At 47.0% G+C, this 19882-nt stretch overlaps 1 protein-coding gene across 2 annotated transcripts in view; it reads left to right on the top strand.

The window, feature by feature from the left end:
• The first annotated feature begins 132 nt into the window (after positions 1-132).
• EXOSC5 (exosome component 5) overlaps positions 133-19882 on the top strand; it is a 42797-nt gene continuing 23047 nt past the window's right edge. The window contains exons 1-4 of one of the 2 annotated variants that reach the window (XM_083628039.1): positions 133-309; positions 4298-4411; positions 9065-9186; positions 19200-19340. In XM_083628039.1, coding sequence (XP_083484165.1) covers positions 249-309; positions 4298-4411; positions 9065-9186; positions 19200-19340 — 438 coding nt within the window. In that variant the 5' untranslated portion in view covers positions 133-248. Of the gene's footprint in view, positions 361-4297; positions 4412-9064; positions 9187-19199; positions 19341-19882 lie in introns of both variants that reach the window. The other variant, XM_083628038.1, reaches the window with a different exon arrangement.

The raw sequence follows: 19882 nt of genomic DNA, 5'->3' as shown, positions 1-19882 counted from the left end.
CGGGAAAGGCTGTGCTTTTTTGAATGTGCTTGAAAGGCATGGCGTGCGAAGAGGGGGAGGGGGGTTCAAAAGTGAACCAAGGTCTCGCGTGGACAACCCCGATCTGTTTGAAACTTCAGAGCGGAAAGACTTAAGAAGGTTAGGTGTGGGTGTTGCTTTAAGAGGAGGCGTCGGCTCCCGTAGCTCCGCCCCGTCAAACCCCGGATCCGGAAGCATCAAGGGGGAAACCACGTGGGCGGGTCGGAGCGATGGAGACCGAACAGAAGCGCTTCGATTCTGGGGATCTCCCTGCGCTGCGCCGGATCCTGTGTGAGCAGGGACTGCTGTCCCGTCCTGATGGCTCTGCCTCCTGGATGCAGGGTCAGCCGTGGCTTCCTTTCCCCCACCCCACCTTCCTGCTCCTCCATCTCTGGGTTATATCCTCTTAAGTAGCGCTATTGATACTCCGTAGGTGTGGGGTCCAGACGGGTGTTTCTCAGGTCTCCCCTTCCAAGCTCCTGAGAGCTTCTCTTCGGCTCGGGGTCTTTCTTCCTTCGATATCGCCCTGTTGCTCCTACTTCCAGTCTGGAACTCTGGTCTTTAGTCTCAGATCTCCCAGGCTCCTTTCTTAGCCCGAATACCAGATGCTTAATACTTAATACCCTTTGCTTTCCTAACCCCTCTCCAAAACAGAGCTTATAGATCATAGAACTGCAAAGTTGGAAGGGGTCCCGAGGGTCATCTAGTCCAACCCCCTGCATTGCAGGAATCTCAGCTAAAACATCCATGACAGATGGCCACCCAATCTCTGCTCCAGTGAAATAGAATCCAGAACCTCCCAAGGGAGTCCACTCTATTGAGCAACAACCCCTACTTTTCAAAAAGGGGAAAAGAGAGGACCCAAATAATTACCGCCCAATCAGTCTGACATCAATACCAGGGAAGATTCTGGAGCAGATCATTAAGCAAACAGTCTGTGAGCACCTAGAAAGGAATGCTGTGATCACCAATAGTCAGCATGGATTTCTGAAAAATAAGTCATGTCAGACGAACCTGATCTCGTTTTTTGACAGAATTACAAGCCTGGTAGATGAAGGGAACGCAGTGGATGTAGCCTACCTTGATTTCAGCAAGGCATTTGACAAGGTGCCCCATGATATTCTTGTAAAGAAGCTGGTAAAATGCGGTCTTGACTATGCTACCACTCAGTGGATTTGTAACTGGCTGACTGACCGAACCCAAAGGGTGCTCATCAATGGTTCCTCTTCATCCTGGAGAAGAGTGACTAGTGGGGTGCCACAGGGTTCTGTCTTGGGCCCTGTCTTATTCAACATCTTTATCAACGACTTGGATGATGGACTCAAGGGCATCCTGATCAAATTTGCAGATGACACCAAACTGGGAGGGGTGGCTAACACCCCAGAGGACAGGATCACACTTCAAAACGACCTTGACAGATTAGAGAACTGGGCCAAAACAAACAAGATGAATTTTAACAGGGAGAAATGTAAAGTATTGCACTTGGGCAAAAAAAATGAGAGGCACAAATACAAGATGGGTGACACCTGGCTTGAGAGCACTACATGTGAAAAGGATCTAGGAGTCTTGGTTGACCACAAACTTGACATGAGCCAACAGTGTGACGCGGCAGCTAAAAAAGCCAATGCAATTCTGGGCTGCATCAATAGGAGTATAGCATCTAGATCAAGGGAAGTAATAGTGCCACTGTATTCTGCTCTGGTCAGACCTCACCTGGAGTACTGTGTCCAGTTCTGGGCACCACAGTTCAAGAAGGACACTGACAAACTGGAACGTGTCCAGAGGAGGGCAACCAAAATGGTCAAAGGCCTGGAAACGATGCCTTATGAGGAACGGCTAAGGGAGCTGGGCATGTTTAGCCTGGAGAAGAGGAGGTTAAGGGGTGATATGATAGCCATGTTCAAATATATAAAAGGATGTCACATAGAGGAGGGAGAAAGGTTGTTTTCTGCTGCTCCAGAGAAGCGGACACGGAGCAATGGATCCAAACTACAAGAAAGAAGATTCCACCTAAACATTAGGAAGAACTTCCTGACAGTAAGAGCTGTTCGACAGTGGAATTTGCTGCCAAGGAGTGTGGTGGAGTCTCCTTCTTTGGAGGTCTTTAAGCAGAGGCTTGACAACCATATGTCAGGAGTGCTCTGATGGTGTTTCCTGCTTGGCAGGGGGTTGGACTCGATGGCCCTTGTGGTCTCTTCCAACTCTATGATTCTATGCCCTACTGTCAGAAAGTTTTTCCTGATACTTTGTCAGAATCGCCTTTATTGTAACTTGAATCCATTGGTTCGGGTCCTACCCTCCATAGCTGGAGAAAAGAAGCTTGCTCCATACTCCATGTTGATTAAAATTGAGTGAGGGGAACCCCTGCTCTCCCCGCAAGTTAACCCTGGTAGGTTATGGTTAAATTACAGAATTTGCTACCCCATGGTTTGGTGGTAGACCACCAACTTGTATGGCTTAAAAGGGGAATTAGGCACATTCAGGATGGATAGGGTATCGTTGGGACGCGGGTGGTGCTGTGGGTTAAACCACAGACCCTAGGGCTTGCCGATCCGAAGGTTGGCGGTTCGAATGCCTGCAATGGGGTGAGCTCCCGTTGCTCGGTCTCTGCTCCTGCCAACCTAGCAGTTCAAAAGCACGTCAAAGTGAAGTAGATAAATAGTTTACCTCCAGCGGGAAGGTAAACGGTGTTTCCGTGCGCTGCTCTGGTTCGCCAGAAGCGGCTTAGTCATGCTGGCCACATGACCCAGAAGCTGTACACCGGCTCCCTTGGCCAATAAAGCGAGATGAGCGCCGCAACCCCAGAGTCGGCCACGACTGGACCTAATGGTCAGGGTTCCCTTTACCTTTAGGGTATCGCTGGCTGCTAGTCATGTTGGCCTTGTGTATCAAAGGCAGTGTGCCTCTGTATGCAACTTGCCAGGGATCACAAGCAGGAGAGCACTGTTACTCCCATGTCTTGCTTGTAGGATTCTGTCTGTGGTGGCTGGTGCCCATTGAGAAGGATAGGGTGGAAGGCAGAGAACCCAGCAGTAGGCGCTGCCAGAGCCAATGACAAGCACAGCCAACTAAAGCTAGTTTGGCCCCCGTCCACGTCCTTAAATGAGTTCTGTAATGGCAATGCCAAAACTAAGGGGGAGGATCAAGGGAGTGAAACCAAGTCTTAAGAGGAATGGTTGAGGGAGATGTTCATTCTGGAAAAGAGGAGACTGAGAGGAGATAGAGTAGCCATTTTCAAATATGTGAAGGCCTGTCATTTGGAAGATGGAGCAAGCTTGCTTTCTCTTGCTCTGGACCATGGGGAGGCAAGCTAAGGCCCAGGGGCCGGATCTGGCCCAATCGCCTTCTAAATCCGGCCCATGGATGGTCCGGGAATCAGCGTGTTTTTACATGAGTAGAATGTGCCCTTTTATTTAAAATGCATCTCTGGGTTATTTGTGGGGCATAGGAATTTGTTCATCCCCCCCCCCAAAAAATATAGTCCAGCCCCCCAGAAGGTGTGAAGGACAGTGGACCAGCCCCCTGCTGAAAAAGTTTGCTGACCCTGTTCTGCACGGTAGGACCCAAACCAAATGGATTCAAGTTACAAGAAAGGAGATTTGGACTAAAAGTCATGGAGAACTTTCTGACAGTAAGAGCAGTTTGATAGTGGAGCAAACTCCCTTAGGAGGTGGTGGACTCTACTATCTTGGAGGAATTTAAGCAGAGGTTGGATCTGTCATGGGTGCTTACTAGTTGAGATTCCTCCATTGCAGGGGGTTGGGCTAGATGACCCTCTGGGGTCCCTTTTATGAAATTAGGAGGCAGTGCTACACTCAGAACTGCTTGTAAATAAGAAAGCAGGCTGGAGGGGGCTGGGTAAGGGCATAGCTGTCAACGTTTCCCTTTTTTAAAGGGAAATTCCCTTATTCCAAATAGAATTCCTTGCAAGAAAAGGGAAAAGTTGCCAGTTATGGGTAAGGGCAGACTGCAGTTGCTGAGGCAGGGCCTCATTTGCCCTAATGAACCACCTTGTGCTGGAAAAAAGAAATAAACAGAATGGAAAAGGCAACTAGTTTGGTTTAGAAAAAAGCTGTGGCTGCTTCTTTTCCCTCCCCTCGGGGCAGCTGGATAGTGAACTGTTCCTCAGACTTCTTTCTTCTCTCCTCCCTTCAAGGGCAAGAGAGTCCGTCTGCTGCTTCTACGGTAGCAGTTAGGGGAGCGGGGAGCTGGATGGTGACTGTTTCATCACCAAATTAGGCCAAATTGTTCATGCCCCCCCTCCCCTGTTTTTTTCCAGGGGACACTTCAGTACTAGTTGGAGTGTACGGGCCAACTGAAGTCAAGGTCAGCAAAGAGATCTATGATAAAGCTACCCTGGAAGTGCTTCTGAGGCCCAAAGTGGGTCTACCAGGTGAGAAGTATTGCAAACCGACTCATATATCCCCTTTTGGGAGTTGCTTTGACCCAAAATTTGTATAGTCGGAGCAAAGTCGGGGCGTGCAGGCCTACTCGCTAATGTGGGGGTTCTTTTAAATGAATAGACATCACGTTCTAATACTGTATTTGCATGCTGCGATTTGGGAATTTCTTTCGGGGAGGGAGTTAAAAAGACAAAAGGAGGGGTCGAGTGAAGCATTTGTGATGCCTGCTTCTTGGGAGAAAAGCAAGGACAAACCTAGACAGCATCTTAAAAAGCAGAGACATCACCTTGCCAACAAAGGTCCCTATAGTAAAAGCTATGGTTTTTCCAGTAGTGATGTCCCAGTTATCATACATAAATAAGAATAAAAATGTGCGCCCCACTACTGAGACCATTCCATTGTAACTACCTAACCTCCCAGAATTGATTTCACCCCCAGAGGCTTACTCCATTGTTTCTCAAGACAGACCAGATGGCAACAACTAATGGTGGTCCTTAGGTGGCAACTATGGTTTTCCCAGTAGTGATGTATGGAAGTGAGAGCTGGACCATAAAGAAGGCCGATCACCGAAGAATTGATGCTTTTAAATTATGGTGCTGGAGGAGACTCTTGAGAGTCCCATGGACTGCAAGAAGATCAAACCTCTCCATTCTGAAGGAAATCAGCCCTGAGTGCTCACTGGAAGGACAGATCCTGAAGCTGGGGCTCCAAGACTTTGGCCACCTCATGAGAAGAGAAGACTTGGGAAAGATGGAGGGCACAAGGAGAAGGGGACGACAGAGGACAAGATGTTTGGACAGTGTTCTCGAAGCTACCAGCCTGAGTTTGACCAAACTGCGGGAGGCAGTGGAAGACAGGAGTGCCTGGCGTGCTCTGGTCCATGGGGTCACGAAGAGTCGGACACGACTAAACGACTAAACAACATCAACATAATATTGACAGGCAGGGTAGTTCTTCCCTTGCACTAATTGCATGTTCAACGCGGGTGTGGAGAGACCCCCATGTTTATACTAACTCTGTGCTAGGGGAGGTCCTCATCCAATCTACGAAGGTGCTGCACGTTTGTATATTGGTATGCATGCTGAACTAATTCATTTGTGAAATGCATAGCTGGTGGGGTTTGTGGCCAGCAGGCAGAGCTAGTTTCCACAGCCCTATGATGCCCCGCACCCTTCCCTGTTCACCTAAATCAGGCATAGGCAAACTCCAGCCCTCCAGATGTTTGGGACTACAATTCCCATCATCCCGAGCTAACAGGACCAGTGGTCAGGGATGATGGGAATTGTAGCCCCAAACATCTGGGGGGGGGAGTTTGCCTATGCCTGACGTAAATCTCCCATCATGTAAACCATCCTGGGTCAGAGGACAAAGGTGGGATGGGATGGGATGGGAATTCAATTAATCATTTTTACTGGGTTGGCACTGGGAACTAGTGTCCAGAAGGATGGACACAACCGATTACTTGCAGTGTCTGGGTGCAAGGTACAGTTAGCTGTATTTCTAACCCAGTAAGACAGTCATAGGTACTTGATTTCCCAGCTCTGCTGCTGAGATCCTTCAACAGAAGATGAAAGTGTTTACCTTCTGTATTCAACAAGCTACAGTGAGCCTTGGGGGTCATACACTCCTTCTTCCCCTCTCCTCTGGCGTGACCGCAAGGAAGAGATTAGAAACTTCTGATTTCACTTGATCACAATTTAGTGTGTCGCCTAAACCCTAAACTGTGGTTTGTTGTTGTTTAGTCATTTAGTCGTGTCCGACTCTTCGTGACCCCATGGACCAGAGCGCGCCAGGCATTCCTGTCTTCCACTGCCTCCAGCAGTTTGGTCAAACTCATGCTGGTAGCTTCGAGAACACTGTCCAACCTTCTTGTCCTCTGTCGTCCCCTTCTCCTTGTGCCCTCCATCTTTCCCAACATCAGGGTCTTTTCCAGGGAGTCTTGTCTTCTCATGAGGTGGCCAAAGTATTGGAGCCTCAGCTTCACGATCTGTCCTTCCAGTGAGCACTCAGGGCTGATTTCCTTCAGAATGGATAGGTCTGATCTTTTTGCAGTCCGTGGGACTCTCAAGAGTCTCCTCCAGCACCATAATTCAAAAGCATCAATTCTTTGGCGATCAGCCTTCTTTGTGGTCCAGTTCTCACTTCCATACATCACTACTGTGGTTAAATGTCCACTATGGCTTGTTTAAAGAAGCTAGCTTCATAACACCTGCTTTGAAGATGGCATGGTTCACACCCAACTCATCATCTGCATCAATGACCGCTTGTTGTTTCAGACCAGTGGTGGGTAATCAAAATGGAAGTGAACGTTTTCTCCTTGTGGCCGTGCCGGAAGGGTTTGGGGAATGCTTGGGGGAATGATTTGTTCTTGTCACAATAAACTATGCCTTAGTGTGATGTCATTGAGTTAAAACTGCTCTGCGTCTCCTGAGTGGGACGCTCGACGTGTGTCACCTTTGTTAAATCTTTCATTATATCCATTTCCAAAATGTCTGCATGGCAGTGTTAGCAAGTGAAAACTCAAAACTCGTCCCCGTGTTGTTCTAATTTAAATTTAGCATGTGTGCTCACCATTCATCTCCTTCCCCCACCCCCAGGAACTAGCATAATCAAAAGGTGAGATGAGCTGTTATCTTCATAACCAACTGGGCCATCTGGTATCCTGCAGTGATACCATCTGGATATCTTGTTCCCTCCACAGGGAGCTCACAAAAGAAAATTGCTGGCATCAGAGAGAAAAAAAGAATTTCTCCCTTCCTTTTTTCCCCACCCGCTGAGACTTTCAGTGCATGTGAAACCTCCAGAGGGAGCTGGCTTTGCTGTGAATAATTAAATTAAGAAACAAAAGAATTTGTTTCCTTTCCTTTTCAGAAGAGCTTTTAAAAAAAGTAAATCCTGCTGATCCTATTTGCAGACTTGACGGTATTAGTGGTAAAAGAGGAAGAGAAGTGTGTCTGGACATGTGTGTGTCTTTAGGTCCTTTGTACTTAAGGAGAGTAGCTTCTGATGTGCAAGATTTTGAGTTTCACAGAAATCTTTGTTGGGCATGAAAGGTTCTGTGGAACCTGAAAGCCTGTATAGGGACATAAGAAGCTACCTTATACAGAGTCACACCACTAGGTCCATCTAGCTCAGTGTTATCTACACACTGACTGGCACCTGCTCTCTCCAGGATTTCAGACAGACAGCCTCTCCCAGAAACTACCTGGAGATGCTGAACTGGGAACATTCTACATGCAAAGCAGATACTCTGCCAATGAGCTGGGGTCTTTCCCATGCTCCTGACTTTATCTGAAACTATCCACCTTGCTGACAAAGGTCCGTATAGTTAAAGCTGTGGTTTTCCCAGTAGTGATGTATGGAAGTGAGAGCTGGACCATAAAAAAGGCTGATCGCCGAAGAATTGATGCTTTTGAATTATGGTGCTGGAGGAGACACTTGAGAGTCCCATGGACTGCAAGAAGTTCAAACCTATCCATTCTGAAGGAAATCAACCCTGAGTGCTCACTGGAAGGTCAGATCGTGAAGCTGAGGCTCCAATACTTTGGCCACCTCATGAGAAGAGAAGACTCCCTGGAAAAGACCCTGATGTTGGGAAAGATGGAGGGCACAAGGAGAAGGGGACGACAGAGGACGAGATGGTTGGACAGTGTTCTCGCAGCTACAAACATGAGTCTGACCAAACTGCGGGAGGCAGTGGAAGACAGGAGTGCCTGGCGTGCTCTGGTCCACAGGGTCACGAAGAGTCGGACACGACTAAACGACTAAGCAACAACAAAGCATCCAATAAAAAATAGAATTTTATCTGCGTATGTACCTGCCCTTTGGGATCAAGACAGCAGCCATTAATAGAATTTGCGATGTGGGCGGCTGTTTTGTGTCATACTGTAGGACCTGGGGTGGGGTGTGTGTGGTGGAATTTCCTGGATTTAACCATTTCAGGTGACAGAATGCATGTCTCAACATTTGCAGGGCTGCTTCACACAGTGCCTAGTTGAAACTATGGAACTCACTCCCACAGGAGCCACCAATGTGGATATTTAAAAGTGGATTGGGGAGAGGATTGGACATGGGAGATAACTCTTGTCAGTGATTACCAGCCATAATGACTGCGCTCTGGTTCCATAGTCAGAGACATAGTCAGTAATGCATCTGAGCACTATTCTTTTGTTGTAGAGCATTTAGGCAGGTCACCAGCACCTGCCAGCTGAAGGAAAAGCCTTCCCATTGCGTTCTGCTGAATGTATAAACCCCACTTAAGACTCCCTGTTGCTCAGGGCCAATATAAACCTAAGGCACAGTAGAATATAATGCTTTGAATTCCTAGCCCCATGGACGCTGGAGAATTTTCCGGCTTCCCTCAAAAATGGTGCATCATGGATAAATAGAACCTCCATATGCAGTGGCAGTCTGCAGCCGAGGCCACACAGCAAGGTAAAAGGCCATCATTTTCCATAACCTGCTGCGTTGCCTAGAAACATCCAGCGAGCTGCTGTTAGGGAATTGGATGAATATTAGTCTGATCCGACAAGGCAGCCCCGACGCTTGAGCCTCGGCAGTGTGACCTTTCAGAAGATGATTGCTTTGAGCCTCGTGTTTCGCTGGGGCTCACCTGCAGTGCTCTTTGCTTTCCTCCCGCCCAGGTGTCTATGAGAGAAGCCGAGAGCAGATGATCAAGAAGACGTGCGAGGCAGTGGTCCTGGGAACCCTTCATCCCCGTTCCTCTATTACGGTTGTGCTTCAGGTAGTCACAGATGCTGGCTCTGTATCCTTTCTGTGTATTATTATTATTTTTATTTTTATTATTATTATTATAACCTGCCCTTCACCCAGAGGTCCCAAGGACAGTGATAACAGCTAGATTGCTGGCTGGGATTCCCTTGAGATCACATGCAACCCCAGTTTTAAAACATCTGTACCAGTTGCCGGTTCATTTCTAGGCCCAGTTCAAGGTGCTCATATTTTTGTTTAAAGCTGTAAATGACACAGGCTCTAAATACGTGAAAAGCCACCTCCTTCCCTCTTAGGTGATGAGATCAACCATGGGGAGGCAAACTAAGGCCTGCGGGCCAGATCTGGCCGAATCACCTTCTAAATCCAGCCTGCGGATGGTCCGGGAATCAGCGTGTTTTTACACGAGTAGAATGTGTCCTTTTATTTAAAATGCATCTCTGGGTTACTTGTGGGGGGCATAGGAATTCGTTCACACACACCCCATCGAAATATAGCCTGGCCCCCCACAAGGTCTGAGGGACAGTGGACCGGCCCCCTGCTGAAAATGTTTGCTGACCCCTGAGATTGACAGAGAGGGCCCTTTTGTTTGTTGGAGGATGGCGCCCCCTAAGTTGTGGAACTCCCACCCCGCAGATGTGTATCTGACACCTTCAATACAGCTTTCAATACAACTTTCACCAAACGCTGAAGACCCACCTCTTAGCTCTGGCCTTTAACACGGAAGACACATGTTTTCAGGACCCACCATATATCTGTGATGGCAAGTCGCTTCCAACTGTTTTTAATGTTGTGTAATACTGTGCAGGATATTAATATTGTGTTGCAACTCACTTTGAGGTCTTAGACGGGCAATATAATAATAGTAAATGACCCTAACAATAGTAATTTAAAATACAACATTGAAAACGGTTTGAAGCAACCTGAAATTACCAAAATATGGTGGCTCCTAAAAATACAGTGGTACCTTGGGTTACATACACTTCAGGTTACATACACTTCAGGTTACAGACTCCGCTAACGCAGAAATAGTACCTCGGATTAAGAACTTTGCTTCAGGATGAGAACAGAAATCGTGCGGCAGCGGGAGGCCCCATTAGCTAAAGTGGTGCTTCAGGTTAAGAACAGTTTCAGGTTAAGAATGGACCTCCGGAACGAATTAAGTTCTTAACCCGAGGTACCACTGTATGCAATTCAGGTGTCAGAGGCACCTTCAGCGTTTGACCGAAACAGGATAGCGAAGGTGCTGGATCCACTTCTGTGGGAAAGAAGTTCCACAACTTAAGAGGGCATTCTCTATGGCAGCCCCAGCCAAGAGGCAAGAGTCCCTCTCATGAAAATGACCAAAGAGGCAGAATGGTGCACTTTTGCTTTGCATTGTCTGTCTGTCTGTCTGTCTGTCTGTCTGTCTCTGACACACACATGCACACCTCTGCTCAGGCTCCCATCTGCCGGCGATTAAAGATAGACTTCGTACCGGGGCACCTTGTCAGATTGTTCTAGCAGTTACGGAGGTAATGAGTGCAAATTGCTGCGAGCGATCAGGAAGTCTTTATTGCTAAAGCGTCTGAGATACAGATGGCCTCAGATGCTGGATTGTTTTTCAGTCGTGGGGGTAGAGAAGCGGTTCCTGGGGACGAAAGTCCTGAAGCCACGATTCCAGGGCAGTTGCCCTTCAGCAGAGACGTGCCAATATTGCACCTCTGAGTCAAACCGGGCCAAGGTTTCCTTGAACTTGCAATTACCCTTTCTGAGACTATTCCCTTCTGTGAGGGCTGGGGGACCTGTGGGCCTACAAACGTTGGACTCCCAACTTCCACCAGCCCTGCCAACAGTCAGGTACGATTGCCAACTGCACCACAATGTGATCTTTGATGGACTCCCCACCTTCTCCTTAGTCCTGTGTCTATAAAATATGGGTTCCCCTGGGGCCTTTCCCTGCGCAAGACCTTCTCATCGGTTTTGGAAAAATGTCGTCTTCTGGTGTGTAGCATTCTGGCCAGCGAAACGGTGAATGAGGCTTCGGGCAGGATCCAACCTCTGGCCTGCCTGAGGGGAAGGATTTTAAGGCAGTGATTCTTTCAGCCACTCATAAGTTGGAGGAAGCGTGAAGTGGTTTAAGTCCTGTGCGCCTTCTTAGGAGCAGCCCTGTTTAGGGAAGCTTTTAATGTTTAATAGGTTATTGTATTTTAGTGTTCTGTTGGAAGCCGCCCAGATTGGCTGTGGAAACCCAGCCAGATGGGTGGAGTATAATTAATAAATTATTATTATTATTATTAATTATTATTATTATTTAGAAGCATTTTTCCTCTTGTGGAGGAACCTAGCTCTTTCCCGCTGTCCGAAAGCCCGTCGCCAGATGTTCAACAACATCTGGAGGGCGTCAGGTTGGCAAAGGCACCTTGCAAGGGTTCGCGCTGGTGAGGGAAATAAAAGTAAATGTGCAGATGTTAAGGCCAGCAGGTGGCAGAAGCACTTCAAAAAAAAAAAGTATTATTGAAACAGGGCTGTTTTAGGCTATGCAGCTCAGTTCTTAGGAATCTCATTTCTCTGTGAAGGGCAGGGGTGGGCCAATTAACAATTCTGGGGCCAAAGGTTCCTCAGCATCCACAGATTCCTCCCCACTGACTTGCAGCCGTATTCATGCAAAATTCTGTAATGTCAACATCCTGGTCAGCAACTAATTTTGCAAGCATCCAACTTGAAAGCGGGTTGGTGGTGGCAGATGGAGCTCCCTCTTTCTCCCAAACTGCTGTATCCAAGGAAGAAAGAGATGATTTAGAAATGGAGGGAGGAATCCATCCTTCTCTTCTTTGAAAGCCCGTTTTGAAAATGGTTGGGGTGGACAGGGGTGGGGTGGGGGTTGTGGAGAGCTGTTCAGCTTGCTTGCATACTCCCCTGTTCCTCTTCTGCTCCGCCTGTTGCATCCATCTACCCATTTTATGGATGGATTGGAGGAAGACTGAGAGTGAATAACGAGGAGGACAGTGGTCAGATCTAGCCCAGGATTGCTGATTGCTGATTCCTGATCACAGATGATGGTATTTTTTGTGAGTAAAAGTAAATAAATATTATGATATTGCACATTCCACCGTACAATTACAAGTACAGTGGTACCTTGGGTTACATACGCTTCAGGTTACAGACTCAGAAATATTACCTTGGGTTAAGAACTTTGCTTCAGGATGAGAATAGAAATCGTGCTCCAGCAGCGCAGCAGCAGTAGCAGGAAGCCCCATTAGCTAAAGTGGTGCTTCAGGTTAAGAACAGTTACAGGTTAAGAACGGTTAAGTACTTAACCCGAGGTACCACTGTAATCTTTTCCCCAGCTCAGTTTTAACAAAAATCTATAGGTCATACCTCTCAGATGCCGTTAACTTAAGTGGAGTCTCTGGTCGAGGTGGTTCCTTGTGCTAATCTGCTTCTGGCATAATCAGGATGGTGAATGTGGACAAAAACTGCAATTAAGCAGACAATGGAAGTCATAGGGGCCAGGCAGAAACGGGTTAAGGAAGGAAGGGCTTCTCTGGGGCACATTAAATCGGTTGTCTTTGCTGGATACATCTGCCAACTGGGTTTGTGGCTGCCATTGGTGTTCAGCCTAATAGCATTCCAGCCAACCCAGAGCCATTAATAAAAGCTTGAGGGAGGGAGAGAAATATTAGCTTCTGCCAGGTGTTCTGCGGAAAAGAGAAATGGGGCTGTTTTCTGGCTGATCGCAGCAATTCTTCTTGGGATGCAGGCATTCTGAATTAGGGAGTGAGTGTGGACTTTGGCCAAATGCAGGAAAATCTTTGTACCCCCACTGTCCAAAAATAAAAATAAAAATCCCTACAGCATATATAACAGCATTTGCTTCAACACCTTTTCCTGACGCTCCTGCCGCTCATCAGCAGGGCGCTTAATCGTCTTATACAGCTCAAACCTAGCCCACTTTAAAAATCTTGGATTTTAATTTTTGCAAAATCTTGTGACATCAATAGGATGCCCATTCTTTAGATAGTTACATTAAAAAAAATCCAAAAGGTCCAGAAAGTTCTGTTGGAAGTAGGTTGGGGGGGGGTTGCTGTGATTTGGGGGGCTGTTCTTTCCCCCACCCAAGTTTCATAATTTATATCCTGCCTTGAGAACCAGGAAGTCGTCCCAGCTCTGCAGATAAGTAATCCTGATCAGTAAACCTATCCGGCTGCTTGCTGCTGTGTCAGATATTTGAGGGATATCTAGGATTCAGTCTAGGATTATCAGCTGCATCCCAGCTATCAGTGTCCCAGGGCAGCTAGGCCACGGGGTCGTAATTGGCAGATTCCCACCCGTTTCCAAAGTGGCGCAGTTTATCTGTTTGTTTCTTCCGGTGACAAATGACAGCGCTGCCGTTTCTGACGGAGCTTAAATGTGGTGCGGGAGAGATTAACTCCGGGTGCCGCGGTGTTTTATCAAATCTGAATATACAGGGGCTCGGAGGGAATTAATGCAGTTTCGTTTGGAGAGCGGTGCGCTCTTTCATTTTGCCCGCGGCGAGGTTGCTTGCCTGGCTTCATGGCCCCTCCAGCCTGGCAGTGAGGGGTGGAGAAACACAGAACCGTCTTCCCTGCAAACTTAATCAGGTTTCATTACCGTATTTTTTGCTCTATAAGACTCACTTTTTCCCTCCTAAAAAGTAAGGGGAAATGTGTGTGTATCTTATGGAGCAAATGGAGGCTGCGCAGCTATCCCAGAAGCCAGAACAGCAAGAGGGATTGCTGCTTTCACTGCGCAGCGATCCCTCTTGCTTCTGGGATTCAGAATATTTTTTTTCTTGTTTTCCTCCTCCAAAAACTAGGTGCGTCTTGTGGTCTGGTGCGTCTTATAGAGCGAAAAATACGGCAGTTAAGATTCCCGACTGGCTCTGTACCCTAACATTCAAGATGGAGGCTAATTTCCTCATCTCCTTGGCTTTGAGAAATCCCGTGAGGCAGGAGGGGAGCCCTGGGAAGCAGGACTTGTGAGGAAGGCTGACTTGCCCCAGGCCATCCTGCAGCTAAGATGGAAGTTGAGTAAAGCACAGAGATGTCTGATGCTCTGTCCTTGGGGTTGTAGTAACTCTGTAGGGTATCTCTGAGGTCTCCAGAGTCTTGCCAGAAACTGCTTGCCAGTTAAAAAGGTTAAGGGACCCCTGACCATTAGGTCCAGTCGTGGCTGACTCTGGGGTTGCGGCGCTCATCTCGCTTTATTGGCCACGGGAGCCGGCGTAGAGCTTCCGGGTCATGACTAAGCCACTTCTGGCGAACCACAGCAGTGCACGGAAATGCCGTTTACCTTCCGGCCGGAGCGGTACCTATTTATCTACTTGCACTTTGACGTGCTTTTGAACTGCTAGGTTGGCAGGAGCAGGGACCGAGCAACGGGAGCTCACCCTGTCGTGGGGATTCGAACCGCCGACCTTCTGATCGGCAAGTCCTAGGCTCTGTGGTTCAACCCACAGCGCCACCTGCATCCGTCTAATAAAGCAGAATGGTTGCTGGGTGCTGCAGCATAGATGTAATTGCATCAGTAACATATTGCAGAATAGATGCACAAAAATAAATAAATCAGTTAACCCTCTTGTAAATGTCCTGCTGCTGTTATAGAGCTGTTTCACACCTGAGAGCTAAATGAGACCGCTTGTGGGTGCAGCTTGGGAGGTGGGTCTCCTGGCACCCAGGAAGGCTGCATGGCAGGATTACATGGCAGTGCCCTCCCAGAGCCATGCACAGAGCATCCTTCCCCTGCAGTCCAAGCTCACCTCCTACCTGTTCTGTTTACCTACTGAGGAACAGGGATCTTTCTAGCAGGCTGGCTGACCCTCTCCCTCTTTCCCATTCGCTGCTGTTGTTCCTACGCCCCTCTGAAAGAACAGGGTGCTAGACAAGATGAGCCTTTGGTATGATCCTGCAGAGCTGTTCTTGATTTCCTAGGCCTTCTCTTGTGGTACATGATGGCTGCCAGTTTCATGAGGCCCTTCTCCATGTGCCTCCTCCACACAAGGGTGGCAGCACAAGAACGGGGCCTTTTCTGCGGTGGCTCCCTGTTTGTGGGCTTCTTTCCCCAGGGAGACTCGCCTGGTGCCTTCCTTACATATCTTTCAGTACCAGGCAAAAACATTCCTCTTCAACCAGGCCTTTGGGTGATTGATATTCTACAGCCTTTTACATGGTTTTTTTTGGGGGGGGAAGGGGGCATTATTTTTTCCTTGTTGTAACTGTTTACTTGTGTTTTTACCTTGTATTGTGAACCGCCCTGAAATCTTGCGATGAAGGGAAGTACAGGCATACCTCATGTTACGTTTGCTTCAGGTTGAGCATTTTGAGGTTGCGTCCTGTAGTGACCTGGAAGTACCGGAAAGGGTTACTTCTGGGTTTTGCCGCATGCACAGACGCGCAAAATGACATCACGCGCATGTGCAGAAGTGGGTTGCTTTCCTTTCAGGTTGCAAACGGGCCTCCGGAACGGATCCCGTTCTCAACCCGAGGTACCACTGTACAGTGGTACCTCGGGTTAAGAACTTAATTCGTTCTGGAGGTCCGTTCTTAACCTGAAACTGTTCTTAACCTGAAGCACCACTTTAGCTAATGGGGCCTCCTGTTGCTAATGCGCTGCCGCTGCACGATTTCTGTTCTCATCCTGAAGCAAAGTTTTTAACCCGAGGTACTATTTCTGGGTTAGCAGAGTCTGTAACCTGAAGCATATGTAACCTGAAGCGTATGTAACCCGAGCCACCAATGTATATAAATCAAATAAATAGATATATAAGTCTGGAGGGCTGCAGGTGAGCCAACCTCGAGGTAGATCGTTGGTGTGATCCAGCACGACACTTCTGACACAGGATAGGCAATATCCCCCAGGGAGTAGGTTGGTTTGCCCCATGGCTTAATGGGACAATTCTGTGTGGCCTGTGTTTGTGCCCTCCTTCCCCCCCCCCTCGCACTGCGGGTAGCTATTTTGAGAGCCTGGCCTTGCAGCCCCCTCCTTTCTCCTCCCCGAGCTCCCAGATCCGGCCTCTGATTAGTCTCTTTCCTCCCAAGGCTTTTGCCATCTCAGTTAGTCAGCGCCGGATAACAAGAGCTGCCAGCCTTCGTTTCCATCTGCCACTGAGCATCCCATACGATGCCAGCTGATTAACCTGGAAATGCAGGATGCCAGGAGTGAGAGATGCTTTGGACTTCCCCCATGGCTCAGCCATTTAAAAAAAAAAAAGCAAAACACACACAAAAAACACCACTGTTCGTTGGGGCCATACAGGGAGGATAACCTTGAGACCTTGCAGGGAGGATAATATTGCAGAAAGGCGCCTCCATCCTTTTGCAGCCTGGATTAAGCCATCATTTGGTTTCTAGGGGGAGGAGAAAACCAAAGCAGCTACCTAACCTAGATCTGGCTGAAAATGGGGTTGGGAAAAGGCAGGTGGGAAAGAAGAAACAGGAAACTGATGGAACCAGTTACTGGTTGCTTGGGTGCCCTGGGCAGAATCCAGTCTGGCGCTAAGGAGAGCATTAGGTCAGCATGAGGATTTCAGCCTGTGCAGTGGAAAATTCTCCCCCTCTGAACCTGTCCTAGGGGTTCTCCTAACCCTTCGGAGCAGATTTGGGGGGAGAGGAGGAAAGGCCTGTTGTGCAGGTGTATATCCTTGTGTCGATGGGACACAGCAGGAAAATTTCCCCTGGTCTCTCTACCCTTTTCTGCAGCCGATAAGCTGAGTGTTGCAAGGAGATTGTGATCACAGGAGGAGAAGCAGGCACTTATGAAACCAAACGGGCCGTAGAGGTCACGAAATGTTTTCTACCACCCGCAAGCACACGTGTAATGCTGAAATGTGCATCTGAGACCCTGGTTACCCTGAAACAAGGACAGAGGCGGTGGTAGGATGTGTTTTCCTTGCTCCCACCATGCTTGACTGGGCTTGGGGAGTTGACATTTTATGCGTTCTTCCAAGCTGCTTCGCCTCCCTCCACCCCAGCCTTGTTAGGTCCAGAAATAAGAAACTTGAATACAATCAATCATTGTGTTCAGCTGGTTTATCTGCGCTTCTTCTCCATGCTGGTGGAATGTCCTGTTTCAGGTTTCATAGAATTGGAGGTTGCTTTCCATGCGGCCTGTGGCCTTCCTCAATTTCTTAGCAGTGCCTTTCCCAACCTTTTGCCCTCCAGATGTTTGCTGGCTGGGTTAGTGGGAGCGATAGTCCAGAACATCTGGAAGGCACCAAGCTACAGAAGAAGGCTTGCCCTTGCACTTGGTGAAAAATATTCACTGCTGATACCGTAATGGCATTACACAGATCTATGGTGCAAGTGCATTTGGAATACTGTGTGCAGTTCTGGTTGCCTCAGAATGGACACTGCAGAGTTGGAAAAGGTTCAGGGAAAAATCGACCGAAATGATCAAGGGGATGAAGCGACTCTCCTATGTGGAAAGGTTGTAGCATATGGGTCTTTTCAGTTTAGACAAAGGCAAGTGAGAGCTGACATGATAGAAGCTTAAAAAATTATGCACAGGGTAGAGGAAAGTTGTTTCTCTCTCTCCCCCCCCCAATAATTTTTATTAATTTTTTTCCAAATATCTTAAACACAATACAGATTAACAATATTATTCTCCTTTAAATCTATATCTTATCCCAATTAACTTCCCTCCACCCCTCTTCTGGCTTCTCTACATTGCTCTTAAGCGTGTTTACTATATATGCATTCTATAAATGTCTATAACTCCTTAATAAATGTCTGTATTCTACTTTAAACATACATTCCTTATTATGTTACAGCATTACGTCTTGTGGTCTAACCAAACGTTTACAATAAACGTTACGAGTTTTATTTCAGTCCTGTGAGTGTCTTTATTGATGTACAGTTTTCTTGAAGTATACCATAAATTTGGACCATTCCTTTTGGAATTTCTCATCATCCTGCTGTTGGATTCTTCCAGTTAGCCTTGCTATTTCCGCATACCCTAATACTTTCTGTTACCATTCTTCAATCGTTGGAATATCCTGTTGTTTCCATCTCTGTGCGAAGAGTAGTCTTCCTGATGTTTGTTTCTCTCTCTCTCCTAACACAAGGATTTGGGGACATAGAATGAAAATGAATGTTGGAAGATTCAAGGCAGACAAAAGGATATGTTCGTAATGCAGTCCATCATTAAACTGTTGATCTCGCTTCCCCAGGAGGCAGTGATGGCCACCAATGTATGTGGCTTTAAAAGAGGATTGGACCGATTCAGGGTGAAGGCTGTTGATGGCTTCTGGCCATGATGGCAGTTCTCTGCTTCCGCAGCTGGAGACAGAAACACTTCTGAATACCAGTCTCTGGAAAGCAAAGGAGAGGAGGCTCTTGTTTATACATAAATTTTTATTAGTTTTTTAACATATCATTTTCAACAGTAGTTAAACATACTTTTACATCTTATTAAATTTTTTTGACTTCCATCAATCCTGTCTGAAAATTTTCCAATCTAACCTCTTAGTATGCATTTCTTATCTTCCCTATTTCAAACTCATAACCAATATCTCTCTTCTTTCTCTTCTTTGCAATATTTCATATATTTCTCCTTACAAAACTTATTGTAGTCCTACTAGCGTAATTTGTTGATTACAGTTGCTCTTCAAATAATTCATATACTTCTTCCAATCTTATGTAAATCTCTGGTCCCGCAGGTTTTGAATCCTTCCTGTCATTTTGTCCAATTCTGCATAGTCCATTAATTTCGTCTGCCATTCTTCTTTCGTTGGAATTTCTTCTTGTTTCCATTTCTGGGCTAACAATACTCTTGCCGCAGTTGTTGCATAGAAAAACAATTTAACATCTTGCCTATTAATGTCCTGACCTATAATACCAAGTAAAAATGCTTCTGTTTTTTAAAAAAAGTATATTTCAACATCTTTTTTGTCTCATTATATATCATTTCCCTGAAGTTCTTTACTTTTTTACATTCCTGCCCTTCTTACGTTCTTCTGTGTTGTGCTGTGTGCCGTTGCTGATGCAGGCTTGTTCCTGCCTCCTAAGGGTCATGTTTTTTTCCTTAATAAAACCTCTTCCGCTGCAGCTGCTAGCAAGCTGCTTGAATGCCACCTGCGTGGGTCTGATGGACGCAGGGCTACCCATGAAGTCCTTGTTCTGCGGAGTGACGTGTGCTTTGGACGCGGACGGCAACATCACCCTGGACCCCACAGCGAAGCAGGAAAAGGTGGGTATCCTGATGTCTCAGCAAGGGGGTGGAATGCCTTTGCTCTTTCTGGTGGCAGGGAGTTCCAGAGATCAACGGTGCACTGATTTGAGGAGAGATGGGAGGAGGAAACATGCCTTTTGGTGCCCTTCAGCTTGAAATAAAGAAGGCGAAATTCACTGGGCTTAGTCACCTTATCCTGGCAGGATTCAGTACGGTCTAGTAAAAAAGATGGGCCAATTCTATCTGCGTAGGGGCTCCTGCATTACTTGGGTAGAAGAGGAGGTTTTTGATAGATGCATCTTTTCAAGCGCCTGTCATAGCTGTCAACTTACAGATTTGAAAATAAGGGACCAGCAGCCTCGAAAATAAGGGATCAGCAGCCATAATAATAATAATAATAATAAATTTTATTTATACCCCGCCCTCCCTTGCCAAAGCTGGGCTCAGGGTGGCTAACAACAATCAAAATAATCCAACATTCTAAAAACCTTTCATTATAAAAATTAATTAAAATCAAATTGATGGCAACTATTAAGCAAAATTCTGTGCAGATTGCCAGA

The sequence above is a fragment of the Podarcis filfolensis genome (assembly GCF_964270895.1).
Source record: "Podarcis filfolensis genome assembly, chromosome: 8".
Classification (NCBI taxonomy): Eukaryota; Metazoa; Chordata; class Lepidosauria; order Squamata; family Lacertidae; genus Podarcis; species Podarcis filfolensis.
This window is presented reverse-complemented; position numbering and strand designations above follow the sequence as displayed.